We start from the raw sequence: 25,653 nt of genomic DNA, 5'->3' as shown, positions 1-25,653 counted from the left end.
ATGTTTGTGATTTTTACTGTTTATTATGTTTTATATCAGTTCTAGGGAAAGGGGGGTGATTTGAATTTTTAATATTTTATAAAATTTTTTTTATTTTTTAAACTTTCTTTTTCTTTTTTTTTCTTTTTTTTTCTTTTTTTTTCCACTATTTCTTAGACCATCTAGGGTACATTAACCCTAGATGGTCAGATTGCTCCTACCATATACTGCAATACTTCTGTACTGCAATATATGGCATTTTTGCAGCTCATTCATTACAATGAGCCACTGGCTCATTGTAACGAATCTGCAGAAGCCAGATAGCTTCGGGTCAAACGAAGACCTGAGGCTACCATGGCAACCAATCGCAGCCCCCCGATGACGTTGGGGGGCGCGGCGATCGTAATAAAGATGGCCGGCGGCAATGGAAAGGTTAATAGCCGCTAACGGTGCAAGCACCGACCGCGGTTATTAGCGGTGGGGGTTTGCTGCAATATGCAACAAGCCCCACCTTTGTATGAAGAGGACTCAGCCCGTGAGCCCTCTTCATACACTCCTTATACCTCTGCGCCGTAGAGCTACGGCGCAGAGCATTAAGGGGTTAAAGAGAAGATTGTAAATGTACACACAGATACTAAAAAGAGGCAAACTTTTAGAAAATGAAGATTGCAAATCAGATGATTAACAGGAACAGACTTGTCCAATTTTGGATATAATAAGTCTTGTACAAGTATTTGGGAAACATTACTGGTGAGTAATTTGCCTGATCTGATGTGTAACTTTTCCAGGAAATATCAGTTCCTCATAGATATCATATCAGAGTATATGATAGCTAGGCATGTTTGCTTTTCATTATCCTGTAAGAGCTAAGTGACAAGACAGCTATAACGTGTGTATATATATATATATATATATATATATATATATATATATGTGGTCCCCTTTTTAAGAACACACGACTTCCAGATGACCCCTAGTTACAGATGGACCTCTGGATGTTAGTATTTTACTGTGCTTTAGCTCCAGGCTATAATAAACATCTGTACCAGTTATCAAAAGTGTCTGCAATGAAGCCTTTTTGTTAATCCTGGTTCTTGTGACAACCCAACGTTATTAAAATCCAATAGTCGTAGAGACCAAATAATTCCGACTGGGGTTACAATTCTAAACTATACAGTTCCGACTTGCATACAAATTTAACTTAAGAACAAACTTTCAGAACCTATCTTGTAAATAACCCAGGGGCTGCCTGTATATATTTATATGTATATATATATATATATATATATATATATGGATTGATAAAACTTTCAAAAGGAGAAGCTTCGGGTCATAATTTGTTTTCAATTTATTTTTCTAATTTTAGTATGAAAAACAATAATATTGACAGTTCTTTAATGAATTGTGTTAATTAATAACAAGTGGATTCTTTTCAGATTCTAAATTAGCTTTGAGCTCGGCTTGTGAGGTTTTTTTTTTCTTTCTTGTCATGATTAGATCCAGGCGGTAGAGCTGGCGTTTCTACTACAGCTCTGTATCCAGTAACCTTCATCTGCAGCATCTGCGGTCTGCTGTGTTTTCAGAAGGAAATCTGAAGGGTTCTCAAGTGTTTGCATTTCTTCTAATAAAAGATGATGCACCTCTATGCTGCTATATTGATCTTCTGCCACATTGTGTTTCATAGAGGAGAATGCACGCTGACCAGTGACTATTCCATGCCCTCCGCAAAGGTAAGTGACTCTAATGCTTGCCTGTCACATTTTCATAAAATGTAGTATAGAACTAATATTAGATATGTGTTCATATAGTTACAGTATATACTATTATACAGGAAGTGACATTAGGTCACCACTGCACAGCACTTAATGGATAGCACAGATGGATATTGGTGTTTTGATGCACAGGACAACAGAGGATATACCTCATATTTCTTGGATATATACTGCAAGAGTTACTACTTTATTTTCTACTTGTATTCTTGTTATCTTGACACTGCACTGTTATGTAGGCAACATATGACAGTATTAATACACTGTATAGCATGAATTAGTATTGCTAGGCTTTTTGTAGATACACCTGTCCCTTATAGGGTTTCTCTCTTTATGATCCACGTTTGGGTTAGACTTTACCATAAAGATGACCTGACTGTGTGTCTTTTGTAGGAAGATTTTTTTTCTTGTAACTGTATGCAGTTGCTTGATATGCTGTAGCTGTGTCATATCTAAAGTTGTTTGTGATGTTGTGGCTTTCAATAAAAGATTTATAAGGTACTTGTCCTGTCATGTCCATAGACATTGATCCTAGCAATGGAAGATGTGTGCCAAGAGCTTTATAACACTTTGTCTTCCTCTAGGGCCATAGTAATGTGCCACTTGTGGCTATCCATTGATTCTCATACTACAACCTCATACTACAGCAATGTCTATCCCATGTATGTATGTGATCACATGACAGTATCATGACATGATCACAGCACATCACTTGTGATGTCATCAAAGCTTCTGTTACATTTGCACAGCCCATGTATGTGTCTGATCACATGAAATCACAGCAGCCTCCATGGAGAATGGGAAGGAGTAGAAATCCATGGAGGCTGTTGTGATTTCATGTGATCAGACACATACATGGGCTTTGCAAATGTAACAAATTTTGATGAACATCACCCTGGTCACATGAAGTGGCCAATGATGTAACAGAGCTCTCTCAATGTTCCACATCGCGTCATGTTCATAAGCAGCGAGACCTGACAATCAGGAACGCTGAGGCAGGGCAATGCAAGTAACCTCTGAATATGCAGGACTCACATATTGTCATGGGACTCACATCAGGTGATTTGCATACGAGTCTACAAACTGAATTTTTTCAACGTTGCTGGAAAGGAACCATTTTGGGATAAGGGCAGTGCTTTTTAAGCATAGTTTGCATGACAGGTTCTCTTTAACTTTCAACATTTAGCTGTGTTGAGCAGGTAAGAGCACACTATAAGCTACAGCAATAGCATATGAATATTTATTTCACACTCCTGCTTCTATTAACCTGTAAAGTATGGATACACAGATCACCAGGGACAATCCCTAACACTGGTTGCAGATTTTTATGGTCAAAACTGCTGGTAGGTGTTTTTTTTAAGGTGTAGGGACCTTAGAGTGCCATTAGGAGAAGAAACAATATATATTCTTTATAGAATGACATTTTTATACTTGTGCTTCAACACCATGAAAACTGGAACATGTGAAGCACACTAGTAGCAGGATGATGACAGCCGCCCTGTTCTGTTAACTCGCTGTTAAATCCATTTAGGAGCTGGAACGTCCAACTCAGAAGCTGGAACATCCAACTCAGGAGCTGGAACATTTTGATGCTTGAAGTTAAAAGTTGGAATTAAGATATAATGACTTAATCCTGCCGCTGTCTGGCTGGCTGGAGAGATAAAATTATTGGAGAGGTGTCTATAAGTTGTGGTATACTGCTGCTGGAAGCCGCCAAACTGATCGGTAAAATTTTTTTACTACAACTCTGATGTTTTTTAATAGAAACCACCACCCTAGTAAAAAAAACTAAGTCCTCTACATCCAAGTTCAGATTATGATGATGTTTCTCTAAGAACTGTGTTGTAAAAAGCTTATCGTCTATATCCTCTGATGGTCTAGTGAAGTGATGGCGAACCTATGGCACGGGTGCCAGAGGTGGCACTTAGAGCCCTCTCTGTGGGCACCCAGGCCATCACCCTAGCACAGAGTTCACTAGACAGAACTCAAGGCCTCCTCCTGAAGTCCATGGAAACCCAGGACATGCCGTGCTCCGGACTATTTTCAAACACACATCCTGGACTATCTGAGACTACTGGAGGAGCGAGAAGGTGTGGACAGAGCTGGATTTGCTCCAGGTCCCACCATTCTTCCTGTTCAGGGGACCCTGGAGGGAAGCTACAATGATACACCAAATTTCTCCACTTTCTTTGTACTGTATTTGTGTCCTCAGGATGCTAATATGATTGAAACCTGTGACAGAGGAGCGAGAAATAAGTTACTGCCTAAATTCTGATGTTGGCACTTTTCAATAAGGAAGCAGGTTTTTGTTGTCGTTATGGCACTCAGTCTCTAAAAGGTTTGCTATCACTGGTCTAGTGTAGTGAAGGGATCAATTGTGAATTCAGTTTGCCCCAGTTTGTTGTCCTCTACAACGCCTGAACCTTGTGGACCACCATCCAGTAGACATATCTAATGTGGTTCTTTGTAGTTCTCTCTCATATTCAATGATATATCGGTCATGGACTGTGTACTGCATTTGGTAGGTTATAATGAGAGCTGATGGTGGCTATCCTCTGCTGCCGTAGCTTTACCATGGAAACCATAAAAAGGAAATTGTACTAATAATCTGCAAGAGTCAAAGCAGCTATATCTATCGACTATCCATCTCTCTGTACAACTCTACCAAGCACCATGCACATGCTGTGGATCCTCTATGCCTGTCACTAACACCCTAGCCTGGGATGGGTGGCATACTTGATATTTCGCTTGCCGCAACATCAATTAGTTCATTGTGCAAAATGTAAAAAGAGATGGTGTTATGTAATGAACACATTGGCAAGTGTGTGACACTAAACAAATCTTTAAACTTGATGGATTTTGTTTCAGTCATTGTGTTAGAACTTGCAAAACAGTCATATTCATCTTCATTAGCTGCCATGAACACAAGATTCTAATCTTTGGCTACTTGCCAGGTGTTGTGTAGTTGTAACTAGGCCAAGCCTTTAGTGTTTCACAGTAGAGTGATCTCTTGTGCTCCACAGTGCGCAGGCGGACAAGTAACCTAAGGATCAAATGCCAACCACCATCGGCCCACCAGGGCATGCTGCAGACACGGGTTGCTGCTCTAGTCACAGTTTCAAAAACCCTTGCATGACACCACCTGAAAAAAAGGAACTGTCCTGTTATACAGAACAGTATAGTAGGGAGGTAGGTATTCCACTCTTGTTGGACACTTGGACACCAATGTTTGAACTCCATGCCTTTATTTTCGGACCGTAGTCAAAGTGCATAAAAATTTCGGATGTAACAGCTTTAAAAAACACACATCAGCAGCTGGTTTCAAACGCACTTTGCGTCCTTCCTCATGGCTGTGTTGTGAATAATGATAGAGCACACACGTTATAAGGGCTGTTTGGTGTCTCCTTCATTGCTCCACCTGTTTGAGTTTCTCCCCCCTTCCCACCCGTGTGCTGTCCATTAAATTAAAATGCACACAAACAAACTAATTGTTAAAACCCACAAACTACTACATTCATTGTACTGTATACACGATATGACACATCAATGTGGTGCACTTACTTATACCCCCTTTTGCCTGTAGGTCCTGCTAGTTTCGTCAAATTAATTATAGTTCCCTGTATCGCCTACCATACCAAATAACATCATGAAGCCTCCGATATAGATACATATTTTCCGCATTGCTGGATGTACTATTTCTAATTCGAATATAACCGCATGTGTGAACATAATCCTATTGGAGTGCTATCCCCCTGATTCTACATCATACCTGTCTATCTCCCAAACCCTGGTCCCAGGTAAAAGGATGCGTACACGTCCAAACAATGCAGTAACCATAGTAAACCAGGTAGCATGAAGCCACACCTACGCTGCTTTTTTAGTGCCTGACATCCTACTGGCGTATCCAATTAGCTACATTAGAAGGTAAGAATATCTTGTATAAACTTTAACTTTCCCAGACATAAATGACAACAAGGGCAACAAATTAAACTATAAAGAGCAACATAGGATTACTTTAACAGGAGAAAAACACTATATATATTGTAGCTATTGATATGTTCGCTATTCGTGACAACGGATAAGATTGCTTCAACAAGATAAAAACACTGGGGCACATTTACTAGGGACGCATTCCTTTCGGGTTTCCCGATTATTTGCCCTTAATTGCCCCGGGTTTTTGGCGCACACGATTGGATTTTGGCACATCTTCGCCGGCTTTCATGCAACACAAATCGGGGGGTGTGTCCCAGAAAGCTTCTCGATTCCCTTAGCATTTTTTCTTTATCCCCTCCTCTTCCATTCATGTATATTTGTTCTATGGCAAAGCCTTCTGTATTACCATCATGTTTTTAAAAAAAAATGTCTTGCTACATTGGAAACAGCCTTACCACTGTAGTTTGTAATTTGATCTGTGTGCCTTTTTTTGAGGTAATTACAGGGGGTCCCCTACTTAAGGACACCTGACTTACAGACAACCCCTAGTTACAGACGGACCCCTCTGAAGCTCTCTAAATGCTTTACTATAGTTCCAGACTGCAATGATCTACTGTAAGGTGTCTGTAATGAAGCTTTATTGATAATCCTTGGTCCCATTACAGAAAAAAAAATTTGAAATTCCAATTGTCACTAGGGCAAAAAAAAATTTGCCTCGAACTACAATTATAAAATATACAGTTTCGACTTACATACAAATTCAACAAGAACAAACCTTAGGAACCCATCTTGTATGAAACCCAGGGACTGCCTGTAATGTCATTCAAATGTGCCAAAAACCTTTTTTTGAGCAGTCTAATGGTGCTGCTTATGTACGTTTTGTTGCATTTCGTGCACCTGATAACATAAACTAAAAACGTACTGTTGCAGTTAGCATATCGCTTAATGTTATATGCATGTGTGCCCTCAGTATTTTTAAATGTCTGGGTAATTCTCGCAAACCTACAGGTTTTACAAGGGTGCCTTCCACATTTGTAGGAACCCTTGTATTGTAACCAGGTCTCCACTCTTTTAGTTGGTGTAAAAACACTGAGGCCGGCGCAAAACACCGGCGGCTCGTTGCCGATCGCAGGCGTTTCCATAGAAACGCCGATGCGATCGGGCCGAGGCCCCGCCCCGGTGGGCGCGACTTTGTCTGCGTTTGCGTTTGCAAGCGCAGACAAAAGCGCCACGTGTGGCGCCGGCCTTAGGGAGATTTTGTTCCCAATAGTGGCTGAGCGTCTGGATACTACCTAGCACCCACCATCCCAAATTTCGGTCAACTTCTCATCTTGTAGCACAGGTAAAAATTTATGTATCAATGGTTACTGTAATCTAATATCAGATATGGTATTTTACTCTTCTTTTTTCTGGTATAAAAGGGTTTCTTTGTCAGCATGTCCTCTCTGTTTTCATTGTTCACAATTCCCTCTGCTCGGTTAAGTAAGCACTTGGGATAGCCTCTTTTGCTCACCCTTTGTTTGATTTGAGAGGCCGCCTTTTTGTAGTCCTCCTCATATGTATAATTAATTGCTTTTAGATCTCATGAGTTCTCCCACTGATATAGCACATATTGTGTTTCGGGTGAGAACTTTTAGCATGGAGAATGGTATTTCCTGCTGTACTTTTTCTATGTGTCATAGTTCTAATTGTTCTACCCTCTTCAGCTTGCAAAACTAAATCCAAAAACATAATACTTTCCCTATATATGGTATATGTGAATTTATGGAATTGTTGTTGAGGTAGGAGACAAATTCCGCACGGCAGGCACATCACCAGACCACACAATCAGTATGTCATACCTGCCGTACCAGAAGTTGTCTCTCATGAACGGATTTTCTACTGTATAGATAGTGAACTCCTCCCACCACACCATAACCAAATTGGCCAGGGATGGAGAGAACTTAGCCCCCATGGATACTCCTGATAGCTGTAAATAATACTTGTTATCAAAAAGAAAGTAGTTATGGTTGAGTAAACACCACACGACTTCCTTGATGAATGTCTGTTTGTCGCTGTCATACCCACTGTACTTATTCAAGTGATGTTCAATTGCCACCTGTTGGGGAATAGATGAATATAAGGAGGTTATGTTAGACAGAAAAACCAGGCCGACCATGTGATGTAACACATATTCCTTAAAACATCCCTAGTATCCTGTAGGTAACCTGGGATATGCCGTACCAATGGCTGTAGTTTTGAATCCAGCCACTCACATACTCTCTTAGTGAGGCTATTCCTGAGACTATCGGGCGCGTTGGTTTGGGGTGTTATGTCTTTACGGACCTTGGGGAGCGTATGTAAGATAGGTGTTACTGGATTACATCTAATCAGATATTTGGCCTGTTTTTCAGAGAAGATACCTGCACTCTTGCCCTCATCTACCAATGCCTGAAGTTTTTTCATGAAAATATTTTTGGGGTTGCCCGGGAGAAGTCTATACGTTAACGTGTCATTTAATAATTCTCTAATTTGTGATCTATGTATAAGACACAAAAGGAGATGTGTATAAATGACACAAATTAAACTTTATTAGTAAATCATGTTAAAACATACTTAAAAACCCAAAAGACAAGTTGGGTGTACATCGCATACGAACTCCCCAGTCCCGCCACATGAATAAATCACAGACGAACCACAGTATACAATAGATGTAAATAATAGGCTTAAAAAAGCAATGTAAACATATATTTAGGACCAAGACAAAAAGAGGTAAACAAATCACTCATGTAAATGGTAAATACAGTAATCAATATATGGTCCAAAGTGGATAATCTGTGGAAATATGCAAATATAAAGAATTATATTACCAGCTAGGTAGTTGCGGTCTGGGGAGGAGAGAGAGCCCCACGCGTATCGCCCGGCTCGCGATATCTGTGTTTTAGTCATATTGTGTTTTTTTTACTAAGTTTCAAATCATACAGCACGGACCCTCATGCAATGGATCGGTGAGCAGACTTTACACTTCTTTTTTTGGAAATTTGGGAGGTGGGTATGACAGAGACTCCACCTACCATCCTTTTTCCCTTTAGAACCTCTCGGACACCGGTGTTTAGTTCCTATATACCTGATGGTTCTGATGGTGTGAGACCCTTTAAAATCTGCAGTATTTTACACCTAATGACTGTTTGTCTGAGTTTGTCCTCATAGAATCTCTATATGATGTATTTATTTCGCCTCAGTGATGCACTATTCTACATATTACAGTGGTGGGAAGAGTTATAAATTACTTTCTGCGGTTTCAGGATATTTTTTTTCGTGTGCTTGTTTTATGTTGTGAGAGAACATGTTGAAAGTAGCCTTGTGTGACCTGCCCCCTGACAGCTACTCCCACATCTCTCTTGTATTTTTCTTGTTACAAAGATTTAACATTTTGCTGCCAATTCTGTTACATTTTTTTTTTACATTTTATATGTACTATAATGTTAGAGAAAGTGTTTTCTGGCTTTAGTTTCTGTTTAGTTTGTACAAACGTCTCCATGTAAGCAAAATATGGATCTGTACAGTTCATTCTTTAAAGACCCTGACATCTTTTTTCTTTTTTTTGTTTCATTTTTTTTAGTTTCAATTTTTTTAGTTTCAATTTTTTAGCTGCTCTGCCTTCTGAATTATCACTTCACTTTATGTTGCCATACTGTAGATGTATGAGGGCTTCTTTCTTCCTGGACAAGCTGACGTTATTTAAGTGCCATTTTATAACTAACTGAGGCTTCAATATTTTTATCCACCATTGATAAAAAAAAATATCAAATATGTACCAAGCCCTAAATAAAGTAAGGGTCGGACAGTGTTGTTAATTAATTGTAGCTTTTCTTTTGTCCTTCATTAGATAATTCATTATTCCCAAATTTAAGCATCAAATCACTTTACAAAAACCCCCACATAGAATAACATAAAAAACACAGATAAAAGCAATAACATAAATTATCAAAGTATAGAAATAATACATATGAAATCATGTTATATATATATATTAATATGCCTTTGAGAGCAGATAGTACTATCTATGCTGGTTCATTTAAATATGTAATCACTATTTATACAGCTCTGACCCTTACAAACTAATGAAAGTGCAGATAGAAGAAAAAATATTGTGGTAAATTTCAGATTGGCACCTTAATTGAATAAAACCTTTTAGTTCTATTTTAAAATACCTGGATAATATTTGTTTTGACAGGACAGTTTCCCAATTGTCCACCATAAGACCTACAAAGGCCACTGACTTTTTGACTTTTTAATCACATTTGTAGTCTTTTCATGTCTCTTGAAGAAAAATAACAACTACAATGCAAAAAATAGAATGCAAAATGAAACAATCCTTCCTACATTAGGATTGAACTTGCCAATTCAACTTCTCTTCTATCCACTCACCCAAAGTATTTATGCTTCGAGACAATCTCAGTGTTAGCTACATTAATAACTATTGGCTTCACTGGTGTGACCTTGCTTATGTCGAGAAATTAATAACAAAGTCTTTAGTCTCAGTAGCATTAAAGCGTAACTGTAAAGTTACTGACAAAAAATAGTTTTAGCGCGGCTGGAGAGAGCTCATGACAACAATTCCAACTATACCAGTATCATTCTGCTGGCTTCTTCCTAGCCTGAGATATAGGGCTAATAGATATATGTGGCTATCTGTAAAATCCTCTCAGCCCTTTCAGTGGGTGATACTTTACTTGTGATTTCAGCTACATGAGTGCAACGGGGAGCACGTAAGAATAGGGTCTGGTGGGACTGGAAAAGCGAAAGCACTTGGATTTCCTGTGAGCTTTGGTACATGTCCCATGGGTCGCCTTTATCATATTTAGTGCACCCAACTAGAACCCAGACGTTGGAGTACTTCTGTAAGAAAGACTTCGGGACATCTTTTATAGAATTAGAGGTGTAGATGGTTAACATAAATGGTGCAAGCACCATACCATGAGCTGCTCCCGTAGTACTTAAGAATTCTTCCGAAAGGGTCGCTCCTACCAACACTTTGTAGACAGTTAGTTAGATAATGCAAAATCCAAGCATTTACATTAGGAGCCACTGACATCTTCTACAATTTGATCTCCAGCATTGCAGGGACGATGGTATGAAATCTGCAGCTGGGATATAAAAATGTCAACCCCACACACGTTAGTGGAGCATCCAGATAAAAGCAACATGCAGCAAACCCCACGTCTGCATGACAGCAAAGCTATACTATTACCGCATGGGGTTTGAAGCGGTTAATGGTAATAGATTAAAGATAATCAGTTAATAAGTCTGCCATGGCAGCCTATTGACCCTCCACTATCACGTCACTGGGGAAGAACTTTAGACATCTAAGGAACTTTTATTAAACCGTTGAACTGCCAAGATTTGAGTTCTCTCCAATCCTGTTCCTTGCAGAATAATGACAGCTGCAATATATACATAAACGTGCGATATATACAATGTGCTATTATGTGTTAAGGGGTTCAAATTATGTCCAGACCGATGGTATTTTCGAGAAGCAACAGACGTTCAGTATGTCATACATTGCAAAACCATGATGAGAAGCCATGCGGTCGTTCTGTTTTGTGCTCAATACAAATCAAGTCTTTTGGAGGGGTGGGGAGACTGCGGTAGGTTTTGTTTTTGTACTTTACTCCATTATTTTGCACAGCATTTGTGTTTTACAGCAGTATTTGACAGACACTTGTGTATATCGGTTTAAATTGTGTAAAGCCAAAGCCAAGCTACTCTGCAATGTATTAAGTATTCACACCCATGTCTTTTCTTCACTGTGCAGATTGTCTTTCCAAATTCACTTTAATAAAGTTTATTGTTGACTTAAAAAAAAATTCACAGTAAAATTCTGCCATGTGAACGTGGCCTTAAATGTTCTCTCATCCCATTACAAAAACAATGCTGTTCATTGTAAATATGAAGCCTCCCATCTATATTATTTTTGTATTTTTGCATTGCAGGGTAATGTGGGGTCAGCATCAGTAAATGTTATGGAAGAGTCTCTCAAAAATGTCACCTCATCAATAAAGAGGAAAAGCAAAGCTACCAGCGTGACAGGGAGTCAGGACAAATGTCTTCAGACATGCAAAGAAATCTCACTAATAGTACGTGAGCAGAAATTCATCATGTGCAGTAAGTACATTAACATAGACATGCAGAATCTATAAAGAACTCCGTGTGTATATACCACGAAACAGCTATGTTACCACAAAATCTTGTTGCATATACAAATGAAACACATAAGCTGTGTGGTTTACACGTGGAGATGGAGTGGCCAACATTTTCAACTGTGTACTGATTAGTCGTCAGCTTTATTTCTATGAAATATTTTCCAGAATGGGATAAGAAAAATATTGCCATTTTGCTAACTTATAAGGCAACCCCCTTAACATCAAGCATGACTTTCAAGAAGCCCAAAGAATTGATGCAGGATTAAAGCCAAACCAGTATATCAGTTCTAGAAGGAACAGACTCCCCATCCGTAGACAGCGCTGTTTCTATGTCTTTGCATCTCACTAGTACAATGTAGGACAGTGGTTTAGCTTAGTGAGAGGCTTTTGACTAGGGTTAGAATTAAGAGTTCTTCTTCGTAGAGATTTGCATTGCCTGACATAAAATTGACATAAAATTCGAAAATTATATTTATGGATTTTTTAAATCTTTTTTTCTGTACACCACATATTGGCTTGGTCACTGTGCTTCATTTTGACCTTCTTATGGTTCCTCTGATGTATGCTGCCAGTGTTGTACACAGATTATCTTCTCTTCTCAGCTTCTCTATGTATTCCGCCCTTGCTTATTTTTTAAGAGGTTATATAATAAGTCAGACAACACCAATGGAAAAAGGAGATGAGCATAAATTGTAATAAAAATGCAAAAATTTATTGAAGTCATTTTTAAAAAAAAAATAGAACATAACAAAAGGGTAGTGTAGTTTTAGGTGCTGGGCAGCGAGCACACAATGGCTGACAAGGAAGTAGACAAATTTAAAGTGCTTAGTGCATAGCCAAAAGGTGCTAATTACATCACAGAAGCAGGTAATGTAGAAAAATATCACAATGCATAAACAAGGAGCGCACAGAGGGTAGTGATGACCTGTACCTGACCTGGTGGGTTTGGAGTATAAGGGCGCTGAGGAGAGGATGCTGCCCAGCACCTCCCCGACACGTGTTTCGTCCGGCAGGACTTTGACAAAGTCCTGCCGGACGAAACACGTGTCGGGGAGGTGCTGGGCAGCATCCTCCTTGCATTGCATTGCGCATGTTTATGTATATGTAAATGGTCCATTAGTATTTATAGGTTTTGTATATAATAAGTCAGACTAGACAACCAGGTAATATTGGCATTGTGTGCTAGGAAAAGGCCCTAAGGGTGTAGCTAAGACGGGCTTATGGGAAGTGTTCTCCGGTTCTCTTGCTGCTAGAGTGCACTAGCAAGCCACACTACTTTGGTCAGGGTATTGAATACAATTGGGATAGCAAACTAAATATTTGCCTAGCTATCTTTCTATTGTCTCTAGTATGACAGTAGTTAATATGATTGGTCTTAATTTTAATGTTATCACCTATCCACGGGTGTGTTCTGTGTGAATCACGGGTGCGATCTGTTTGAATTACATCAATTATGATAATGGTGATACTGTGTTTCTTCATATTCATGGAGCGTTGTTGAAGTATTCCATTTTTACGTTGCTGCTGAGGATCCTCCAACATTGGGTATTATTATAGAGAGAGTACATGAATGATGGCTTATTTACATGGGGGACATAGGAGCCTCATTCTTAATGATTGGACCTCCATAAATCAGACACTGGATTATAGGTTATTCTTTTAAAGCTTTTTACAACCCAATTAAAAGGGACTTGCATCTGTTCTTTAAGCTAAATATTTCCTTCCCAGTCTCTACTTATGGGCTGAAGGGTGTCCAATCTGACTGTTGTATGAAATTTTCAGCGTAGCTTTGTGCTTCTTGTAAAGTGGTCCTGAAAGTGTATACTTAAGATGTTAACACTAACCTTAGAGTAATCAATGTAACTGTTACTCCACTATAGAGAATCTGCAAAACTCTTTGATCTCTTATGCAAGAAGTACTAAGAAGATGTTGAAGAACATGATGGAGGATCACCAAAAATCTCTAGAATTCCTTTCAACTCAGGTGCTAATACTTATGAATTCTTTTTTGTTAGATTATTCATAATTGTACATGAAAAGAAAACATACTTCATTTTTCTCACTCAAGGCACTCGTGATTAGAAATTCTTGAAACTTCATTTGTACCAACAGTACAGGACCAACTGTATTCTCATTACCACCCACTTAATGATTTGTGGCAGAGGAAGTAGTGGTATAGTACTTACCCTTTTTACCAATTCAAAAATTCCTGCCGGAAGTCTTTTGCTTTGGGATCATCCCAACAGATACTCCAATACTGCCATTGTATTTTCCTTTAACCATACTTTTCTAAGCTGGAATTTGACATGCTATAACCAGGAGCATTGTGCTGTGCAGCAGGACAGCCACCTATATTTAGGGATTGCACAGTCTATGCAGCTTAAAATGTGTAGATTTTAGAAAGCCACTTATTTTTTCATATATGAAGCAAATAAACTGTTAAAATATAAACATTCATATCAGTACAAAGGTAGTTTCACGATGTATCAATAAATTATGCATTCCCATTTCGCACATCTTGTATTTAACTTGTATTATACAGTAATGTGTTTATTTTACTTAATCCTTTCATTATTACCTATAGGTGAGTGAACTAACCAATAAGGTTCTTCTATTGAATGCAGAAGTATTGAAAAAACAGACAGATCCTTTTCTTCATAGACCCTTTCAGACACATGGTAAGAATATATGTTATGGAACCTTTCTGACGCCCCTACTGGTCCTCTTCCTCTTCCTGTTTCCTGTACTTGTGGGTCGTCTTCCGGTTTCTCCGGCTCCTCTTTGGGTCCCTACGCGATGCCCCTGGAGCACATAATGACATCAGCAAACGGCTGACGTCATTGTGTGTGCCGGTCGCGACCCGAGAGGAGATAGAGAAACCCGAAGACTGAGAACCCAAAGCAAGAAGAATTATGTTGAATTCCATGTTTGGCTTGTCACAATTACATCTTTAATTTTCTATTTATTTCCTATTATAAGTATTTATAATTAACATATTTAATATTTTTCCTAAAAAACGAATTCTGATTACCACTAAAATTTGCATTAGTCTTATTATAATTTTAGTACTGCAGTGACAGAAGCTATGTGTGGATGACATTCTATCCAACATTAGCAACACTAAAGAAAGACATGCATATGATGTTGAAATCTCACCTTTAAGACCCTATGTTTCATTTATAGTTGACCCGGGAGCTAACAGGCACCCTTCAAGAACAAACAGCAATGTAATACTGTTTTCACCTATAATGGCCACTGCAGCAGAAATATCTTTCTAGTTGCTTCTCACCCAGGGGCATGAGTTGAAAAATCTGAACCAGTTTTATCCATCAGAGAGCTTTTATGTTAAAAAGATTGTCATGAACATCCTTTGTCTTCTAATTTTTTTACCTATTTTTGACCATTTTACCCTCTTAATTTTTAAATTGTTTAGTCACTCTGAAATTTCTCATAAATTTAATCTCTGCTGAAGAATTTGAGTAAAAAAAATGTAATTAAATTATTTACTGAATGGAGTTATGTAAACTATTGGGATAAAGTGTTATAGAAGGAGACATCCTGTTATCTCTAATTTCCCTCTGGAGAGCTCGGATGTTATGGTTGATAATCCCACCATTAATAAAGATGTCCAGCTGGCTGCTGCACTAGGGTCAGTCTGCACTCACATCATGAAATGAGCTGGGAGAACAGATTATACGGTGGCTATGTCCTAAAAAATGTATGTATTCATCATCCTGATGTAACAATATATAACATAGCATTAAACTGTTCAATCTTTAATTCTATCTGTTCACAAAACATGGAATATATCAGAATACATGGCATTAAAGATGCTCTATGTTATTGTGCCTTGGTACCCCAAACACTGATGGCAAAAGATTTTCTTTTTGTATAAGAAAGAGGACAAAGCTGAGCAGCCTTATATCGGAACATAATGAAAATAAGTTGTTATATTCGCAGCACACAATATCAAAAAGAATATGATAAATTTAAGCCCTTTCGGGGACACGGCCCTTTTCATTAGTTTTTCACTCCCCACTTTCAAAATTGTATAACTTTTTCATTTTTCTGGGTACAAAGTTGTGTGAGGGCTTATTTTCTATGTACCAAAGGGTACTTTTGGTATTTATTATTCTATACGGTGCACTGAGAAGTGAGAAAAAAATCCAAATGCTGTGAAATTGGTGGAAAAACACATTTGCACCATTTTCTTCTCATTTTGTGTGGGATGTGATGACGTTTTCATTGATACCATTTTGAGGACTGCACAACATCTTAATCACTTTTTATGAATTTTTAAAATGTGATGCAACGCATTGAAGCACATCATCACTCCCCGATGACGTCATAGGAGCGACGGTCTATCCAGGATGGTGACGCACACATGCCCCCGGGAATTTTAATTTTCCTTTTAAAAAAATGTAATTTAAGAGCTTAACACCCAGGATCAGTGCCATCTCCAATTGTGGGTGTCATCACTGGGTGTTTGATTCGTAATGTAGCTAACCCCAGGAGGTGTATGAAGAAGAATCACCCCGAGAGCCCTCTTCATACATCCTTAACAACTCTATGATTTACAGATAAGTCATGGAGTGTTAAGAGGTTATGAACTTGTATTATGAACCAAGCATACCTTGAGAATTCTGTAGCTGCACTGATACAGAAACATATCTTGTTTAATCCCTGAGTTGAGTGGTTTTGCTGAAAAAAACAATTGCAACATTCAGGACCTTGGGAAAGCTGGATTGCATGCTGCTTGAAGTTCATAAACAAATTATACAGAGCTGTATTAGTCCAGACAGGACTAATCAACTTGTGCTGGATCACTCATAAACAGCAGCTGTGGGATGGTGCAGTGACTGACTTCTTCTGCCTGTCAGGCACAACACAGTGATTACATCATTCTCTGGTGCAGCGCATACTTAATGTGAGAGGAGAAGCTTGGAGCCCCAGCACAGAAGCGACAGAGCTTCATTATCATAATTGTATAATTGTTTTTTCAGCAAAACCACTCAGCACGGGGATTAAACAAGATATGTGCCTGCATCAATGTAGCTTCAGCATTCTCAAGGTATGTTTGCTTCATCTAATCAAATGGTAGGTTTTCTTTAAACATTTCATAAATATAAACCCTAGGGCTGAACCCCTCAGTAAATACAAATTTCCTCCTGTGGCACCAGGTAGATTTCTGATGTTTTGGGAAATCAACCCCTATTTCTAGGGGATTTGTTTTTAAGAGCAAGTCCAACAAGCCACAATACCTGCTGACCTGTCATCTATCAGGTTCCTTTAATGTCAGATAAAATCCTATTAAATACACATGCATGCATTACATGTAATGTACTTGTTGTTCTAGTAAAGCGGAAACCTTTCCCTATTATTTCTTCTCAGGATATGATTGCACTGATATTAAGGACAATTTTGGATCAAATTCAAAAGCTCCAAGTGGAATATACATTATCCAGCCAGAAGGAACTCACTTCCCATTTGAGGTAATTAGTTCAGAACAGAAATCCCTGTGTTCTTCTTCCTGTGATGTGTATGATACATATGGCTCTGTTCTTCCATCATTCATCAAAAGATTAAATCCAGAGCATCTCTAACATAAAAAACATCCCTTCCCTCGAGCTGACCACTTTCACAAACTTTTCACTGAAGTGTCTGTGTATATGTTACACGATATATATTATCAAGACGGGTTGTAAGTTGCCAAAATTTAAGCCAATAATGTAACAAAATTAGAAAAACAGGACTTCTTTTTGGTTGTGAATCCAATAATTAGAAAAAGGCAGTGACAGGAAGTGGTTGCAAACTGGACAGTAATGTTTTGACCCCAAGATATAGCTTCTTCATTGGAAAAAACTTAAGATAACCACCAATTATATGTTGGACCGGGTAAAAGGAATGCATTATACCCAAGCATCTCCATTCAACTACTGGAAGCTAAGTGTCTTTTGACTGTATGGAACCATTTGGTTAGGCAGTGGTGTGAAAAGAGGAGACATTTTAGTACAGCAACTTTCTACTGTTGCTGTCGTTCTAGTTCAGCGATGAGGTTTCTGCTTATCGGACATTTATGGGATATCCTATCAAACTTATGTAGAGGTCTGTCAGAAGGTGACAAGTTCTGCTTTCAGCCATAGGGACAGCCTTGAACAATGTTGCTAGACCTCCATCCTCAACATCAATGACCTGGAAAACCTCTTTATGTGACACAGTTAATTTGGTGTTTTTTTCCCAAATCTGCTTGTAATAATGTAATACACTGATTGGCTGCACGTTATGATTATGCTTAGACATTCTTCTTCAATATTCCATATATTATACATTGCCATTTTCTGCAATATTATATATACAGTTGAGTTATGACACACCCAAGGCAAGACCAACAAAAGTTTAAAATATTGTAACCTAAAAGAGACCTATATACACTGACGTTATGTACTGGAAGTATAATTCATACAATTTTTTCTTAGTCTCATAAAGAACAGTTTTCTCTGTGAATTCCAGCAGTGATGCCAGGATATTACATCAGTGTTTTATATGCCGGAATATTGTGAGATGTCTTTTACAGCGGGCGCTTCCGGTGTTACTGGATGTCTCCTGTTCTGCTCAAACAAATTTAAACTGTTAAAGGAGACTCAAAGTAAGTCTAGATAATTCTTAGTTTTTTTGTGTGGTATAATGGCCATGAGAGCACTATAAGGGGCACCACATTAGTAGAAATCTCATCCACTATGTTGCTACCATACACCAAGTGTGATACCTGCGGGAAAGTTGAGTTCAGCTCATTCTAAAGATGGCTCATGGTCTGAAACATAAATGACTAGAAAACCAATTTTTACAAAGGAGGATATAAAATACATTCAAATCATCATAATGGGGCAGATTTATCAAGTGTCTGAAAGTCAGAATATTTCCAGTTGCCCATGGCAACCAATCACAGCTCCCCTTTAAAATATTCATGAGCACTGGTAAAATGAAAGCTGAGCTGTGATTGGTTGCCATGGGCAACTGGAAATATTCTGACTTTCAGAAACTTGATTAATCTGCCCCAATGTATTTTCTGCTAAAATGTCCCTCAGGCTTTCTGTGACATGGACTATAGAGGAGGAGGCTGGACTGTTCTCCAAAAGAGAATTGATGGAACAATTGATTTCCAGAGAACTTGGCTGGACTACATGGATGGATTTGGAGAACTTTCAGGTGATTTAATCTTTAATTAATGTTTGGTTCACCTTGTATTAGTCAGTGCCGAAGGATAAGGCAACATGTTTTATATTGCTGGGTATCCCAGGGAATACCAGCACTGTGGCTCAGTGCTTATCACTACAGCCTTGCAGTGCTGGAATCCTGGGTTCAAGTCCCATCCAGGTCAACATCTGCAAAGAGTTTGAATGTTCTCTCTGTGTTTGCGTGGGTTTCCGGATCCTCAAGTTTCCTCCCACACTCCAAAACATACTGGTAGGTTGATTAGATTGTGAGCCCCATAGGGACAGGGACCATTTTGACAAGCTCTGTGAACGCTGCATAATCTGTGTGTGCTATATAAATTAAGGAATTATTGTTATCCCTCATATGGGGATGGGGTGTGCGTTGTCTGTCCTTATTCTGAACAGAATGCGCTCATGCTCCATTTATCGCAGTGAGTTTTTCTCATTTAAGTTGTATTGAGGGGCATACCTCTTTATGAAGATGATCTGTTGGGTTACCCATTTGACCAAGTGAATGGTAACACCTTATTGTCATTATAGCTATTAATTTAGAGTAATAATAAAAGTACTTTGTTATAAGTAAAGAATCTTGCAGAATTGCTACATAATGGGAATTGCCAATCTGTATTAAAACAGACATCTCAGAAAAGGGAAGGCAAAGAGTAACCACTCAACACAGAGAACTGGACTAAATGGAAATTGCACACATCATACATAATCTCCCCTTTGTTGTCCTTGTAGTACCTGTGCAGCTGATTTATATTTTTCTTGATATCTCACGAAATCGACCAATAAATATGTTAAGAGGTAAATATATTATTGCCTAATACCTCCGTGCTCAGGACTGTACCTTTGTAAACCCTGAGTATATTAATGCTTTTTATGAGCGGCCAGGTCCTCTCTGTATTATAGATCTAGCACATGTATGATACTATTGTAATTATGAAGTCTGCAGTGGAGCCCGTAACATTTAGGCACATGAAATAGCCTCTGTATTTAGGGGGTCCGAGTGTTATTATTAGGTAAAAACTCCTTGTTTACTCTTCTTCACATCAGAAAGCTTCTCACCAAATTTTGGCCAGACTGATTTGCACTGACTCACCCAGTCTATGTGACTCATGGGTCTGAAGTGCAACTCGGAAAATAAGCAAAACATTGTTTAGAAAGAGATGACTCTATGCTCCCCACATGTTATGGACAGACAATGCTGGGTTTGGTTTGTTATAAGCAGTCTCACATTTATCAAACTTAATTTATACACTTTATTCTTGGACAGTCCCAGGTTTTGATTAATATTCTCATTGGAATTGTCCATATTCTGCCGGAATTATCTACTTTCTTGTATATTTTCTTTAATTATCCATGGCTTGAATCACTTACTGTACATATGATGACACAAGCTGCCGACTCCTCTCCTTGGGCTTTCCTTCCATATTTTTCTAATTCTTTTTTTTTTTTATTGCTGTTTGTGTTGTTTAGGAGAGTTCTGGCTGGGTTTGAGGAAGACCTTCTGCGTTCTCAATCAGAAGAACACCAGCTTTATGCTGAATATAGCCTTGGAGGCAGAGGATGGCTCATTTGCATACGCAACTTATGATAACTTTTGGATTGAAGATGAGAAGACAGCCTTTATAATGCATGTCGGACGTTATTTTGGAACTGCCGGTAAAGTATCTTTCATGTTTTTTTTTATGTCGAGCATATTATGTTTGTCAGAAATGAACATACTGGTAACAACATAGTGCTACGTAATGTCAGAGCAAAACTGCCACCCTGTTTCCCTGAAAATAAGACCGAGTACAATTGTTTTCAAGCTTAGAAATATAAGGCCTACCCTGAAAATAAGACCTAGCGGAAGTCATTGCTACAGCTCCCCCCAAGCTGTATATTAGCATTAGTCGAACATTTAGATTCTGCAAAGGGTTGTGACATGGGGGATGAATTCATGGGTAAAAACAAATGACTGCTGCATTGCAAATGTGCCACAAGCATCTACCTGGACAAGAAGGGCTCATTAATGAAAGGTGCTATTATTATACATGAGAGATTGGGGTCAATGATTCCAATAGAAATGTAGTCTCAAGAATTTCAGGATGAGTTTTGAGAGTTATAAGGAAGTTGTTGACATGATGATCTTGAAATAAAAGAATCTTACTTTTAATTCATAAATACCGGGATTGTTAAATGTATCATAGATTGTTGCATATGGAAATAGTATCACAAGACTTTCTTGATGGAATTCAGATGTTTTTATGCCGATGTATTTGATGACATGACTACAGTACATTGATGGGGTTTTTTTTTTGTTCCACAATTATTGTAAATTCTTATTTATGTAAAAATTAGACATCCCCTAAATTAAGACCTAGTGCATCTTTTGGAGAACAAAAATGAATACAAGACACTGGGGGTCATTTACTAAGGGTTGTGCTCAGGTATTTAACAGGGGTCTGCGCTGAGATTGTGTCGCAAGTACTTTTTGGCGCAGCTGCTCTGGCTTCCATGCGACACAAATTGGGGGCGTGCCGTCGGACGATCCGATTGATTCGGACTGAGCGTGGTATTTAACTTTCCAATTGTGTTGCAAGATCAAGCACTTACATGCACCACGAAATAGAAGGTGAACTCCGGCAGACCTGGGCGGGGAAGTGACACATTCAAGATATCTGGCGCACGATTTTAGTGAATCGCAGAACTTTGCATTGGAGTTGGACAATGCACTTTTGGTGAACTCCGGAGACAGAGTAAGTAAATGTTCCCCACTGTCTTATTTTCGGGGAAATAGGGTACTATTGAAATTAATGATATTATGGCATTATAATTCTTCCTTCAGAAAAGAGTACAAATGAATCATATGCAGTTCACATGGGCTGAAGTATTGTATGCGAATGCATTAGTGTATTCACCCCTTCTATTATGTGGCATCCACTTTTAAACTAATGATACATTTTTTTTTTATATATGATTGTCATATTTTTCTGCAATGTACACATCATACAAACAAGACATTACTCTGTAATAACATGGTCAGATAAAACAATGGGTTTTAAGGCACACTTGAACGTTCTTTAGTTGTTTATTGGTTGACCAATCGGAGAGGACAGGAAAGGAAGTAGGCTTAAATTGTGGTAAAATTTCTAGTCAATAACCATCTTATTCTGCACTCTAATACTGAATCCAATGCTTCTTTCATAAATAGTAAAACTGTATTGGAAATGCATTTGCTAATAATTCATTACCTGTCCAATAATGTTTAGGAGATGCCATACGAGGAAACCGGAAAGAGGACAACCAGAATGCCATGCCCTTCAGCACATACGATATGGACAATGATAACTGTTACCCTTCCTGTTCCTTCAATGACACTAAAGTGACCAGCTGCAGCCAGCACAGGAGTCGTAGCGGTTGGTGGTTTAATAAGTGTGGCTTAGCCAATCTTAATGGCGTCCACCGAGTCACCAGAGGCGTGGAAATATCGGGCATCCAATGGGACACCTGGATAGAGAACAATTCAAGTATTAAGATCAAATCGGCCTCAATGAAAATTAAGAGAACTCACTACCCGTTTTTTAAATGATCATGAATATTTTATAGTTGGCATTTTTTGGATTTATGTGTATTTAAATGTAGGAGCGTACACACAGTTTGGGAATTTTTCAATAAGCTTGTTGTAGTTTTTGATGCTTCTCTTTTTACTGCTCCTCTTGGAGTTTGTATCTAGGTTGTCTTGCTATCCATCTAATCTTTGTTACCACTATTGAGCACGTGTACTGTAGTGGTTACTAGTGGTTACAGGTACACAGGGAATTTCTTCATTACAGGATTGTATTTGGTCCCTAAAACTCAACAGGAAACCCGAGAAGAATACATAATAATGAATTAGGATGGACATATCTAAAATGGATCTTATTTGCTGAAAACAACTACAGAAGCAGATATTCTGATATACAAACTACATAGTAGATTTCTATTTTAGAAGATGTTTTCCTTATTTTTTTTTTGTGAACACATTTAATTAAAGGGACACTAAATACAGATAAATTCACAATAATTAAAATTGTATATCTCAGCCCCATCAACCTTAATATGTTTCTTACATTTAGTCATATATAAGAACGTGAACCATATAAAGAAGATTTTCCATATATCACAGCTGTATCCTCTTTATATCCTTGATGCAGGTTGCTAATAACTGGCTGGAGCAGGAGCCTCTCCCTCTGTCCTGTCTGCAGTTTGGCTTCAGTTTTAAATCCCGCCTTTTTACTGTTTGTCTCTCGATTTAACCAGTCACTAGCTTAAGAAGGGACAGATCAGTGGGAGATTTACCGGTATGTTTTCTGCTGCAATTTTACAAGACTGATTTCATGATCATGTAGAGATAAGGGGCTTAGTGCTACTAAACATGAAATATATAACTAGATATTTTTTCTTCATAGTATTAATGTGTAACCAGGAAGCTATACTTGATATGCACACCTGACCTAAAAGCAAAACAATTATATACATGTGGCAGGAAAAGGGAAAAAGTATGAAAAAGTTAATAAGCCAACTCACTGTCGGCAACTTTTATTCCTCTCAATGTTGTTTTCACTCGTTATTCATCATTTATAATAATTAGCAATACAAGTTGCTATATAGAAGCATATTTTTAACCGTTATGAATAAGAAATATTTTTTTTAAATCTTGGATGTCTAAGATTCCGGGTGCTGGATTCACCTGTTCTATATTTCCAGGATCGAATAGAACCCCTGGTGCCTTCATCTAACCATGTCTTTGTCTTTTGGGTTGTGTCTGTACATTTACAATAATGAGTGAATCTAATACTACACGTAACCCTATGTGACTTCCTTATGAGTTATGCTTTGACCTTTTGGGTTCTTTCACCTAGTATCTACTTGTATATTACTTTAGTTAATATGACATTTTCATAACGGTTGAAGAAAGTGGAAGCAGCCACCATTTCTACTGCAGGCTATTCAACAAACAAGGCCCAAACAGAAGTAACCTGTGCCCCCCACCTAACCAGTCCCTGCAGGTCCCATCCACAGACTAAATATCAAACTACCGATCATTGCTTGTCTCTTTTTTGTCTTTTTATCCCCCTTTTCTTTTTGTTCATTTATCTCTAATATTATTGTTGTCATAGTTTGTACTTCACTCTCTGTACCCTCTCTGCTGCTGTAACGCTGTGAATTTCCCCACTGTGGGACTAATAAAGGATTATCTTATCTTATTGGATTGAAGTACCTTGGGGCTCACAATATGAAATGATTATTGGAGACTCCATCCTCTATCAACCGTCAGGAAGTACAATAGACACTACCAAATTCAGTTGTCTTTTTTGAACTTCGGGTCCTATTATTAAATTACAGCTTTGGCCCATCAGTGTTCTTCTGGTTCTCTGTGGGCCATTCCAACCTTGGATGGTGAGAACATATTTAGCGTTGTAGCTTAGCTCAAATAACAAACATGGATTGCTAAAGTGACCAATTGATCAAGCATGCGTGCAGTGGGGAAACGAGTAGTACCTTTCTCTCCTGTTTGGTAAGCCCTAGCACCTTCTGAAATGACCCAATACTGAACTCTACTATTGGATTTTTTCCTACTTTGTTTGCCCCTTACTTTAGTTTTATGGCTTCCTATTGATGGATACTTTTCATATCCACTTTAATGCTTAATAATTTCTCACCTTATAAACTCTTGTACATCAAATTACTATGGACCTGTGTGCAGGGTCTTCCTCTCCTAATGGCGTTGATAATACTTTTGATTATGTTCTAATTTTAAGCTCATACTTTTTCAATAAGATCTAATTTAACATAGAGCAAAGTGTGTAGAAAATATAATGTACTTTTATACTTGTGATGTTTTATGATTTTGTTTTATTCTTTGGACATTCCCTTTTTGTTAATCTATTGTCTTAGTCCAACACTATTTTACGGCTGGGTCTTTTTAATTAAATTTCTCTTGTTTTATTCATATCTACAATTCAATATGTAGAAATTCGTTGATTGTCCAATTATTCTTCCTCGCTTTTAGTTACTGTTTGAAAGATTATTACACCATAACATGAAAATTGTGTATTTCTTCATTGTGTTATTCCATGTTTCAGAGGGTCTGTTGCAGATTGAGAAGGTTTGCAGTGCCATATATGAGATCTGCTAGTAATATAATCTTAATTACATCAATTTCCGATATAAAGTGAAAGCATATTTATGGTTCTCTTAAAATAGAACGTTAGTAAGTGATGTAATGGCATTTGATGAATTTTATTACATCAGTGTGTGCAACAAAACTACAAATTCCACTTATTATTTTCTATATACAGCAACTAAGTACACGGTTATATAGGAGGGATGCTTGTGTTCATTAACCCATTCTGCACCACAACATACCTGTGTGTAGTAATATAATTATTAATGTTTGGCACCCCCTTTCCCTAGAATATTTTTATCAACAGACAGAAAATAATTCCTAGTCAAATCATTTTTGCCACTTATAAACATTTGGATAAAAATTGGTGAAAAGGTCATACAAGTCCTAGAATGATCAACAGCTCGTTCCACAGAAAA

At 38.1% G+C, this 25,653-nt stretch overlaps 1 protein-coding gene across 1 annotated transcript; it reads left to right on the top strand.

Moving 5' to 3' along the window:
• Positions 1-1,480: 1,480 nt before the first annotated feature.
• On the top strand, positions 1,481-25,236 carry ANGPTL5 (angiopoietin like 5). The gene is made up of 8 exons (XM_072134189.1): positions 1,481-1,709; positions 11,657-11,828; positions 13,747-13,850; positions 14,451-14,544; positions 17,258-17,358; positions 18,952-19,072; positions 20,560-20,745; positions 22,338-25,236. The coding sequence occupies exons 1-8, from the start codon at positions 1,611-1,613 to the stop codon at positions 22,655-22,657; spliced, it is 1,197 nt and encodes a 398-aa protein (XP_071990290.1). The 5' UTR covers positions 1,481-1,610; the 3' UTR covers positions 22,658-25,236.
• Positions 25,237-25,653: the final 417 nt, after the last annotated feature.

This window comes from Engystomops pustulosus, chromosome 2 (genome assembly GCF_040894005.1).
Source record: "Engystomops pustulosus chromosome 2, aEngPut4.maternal, whole genome shotgun sequence".
Classification (NCBI taxonomy): domain Eukaryota; kingdom Metazoa; phylum Chordata; class Amphibia; order Anura; family Leptodactylidae; genus Engystomops; species Engystomops pustulosus.
Note: the sequence above shows the minus strand (reverse complement) of the source record. Positions and strands in the feature narration are given on the sequence as shown.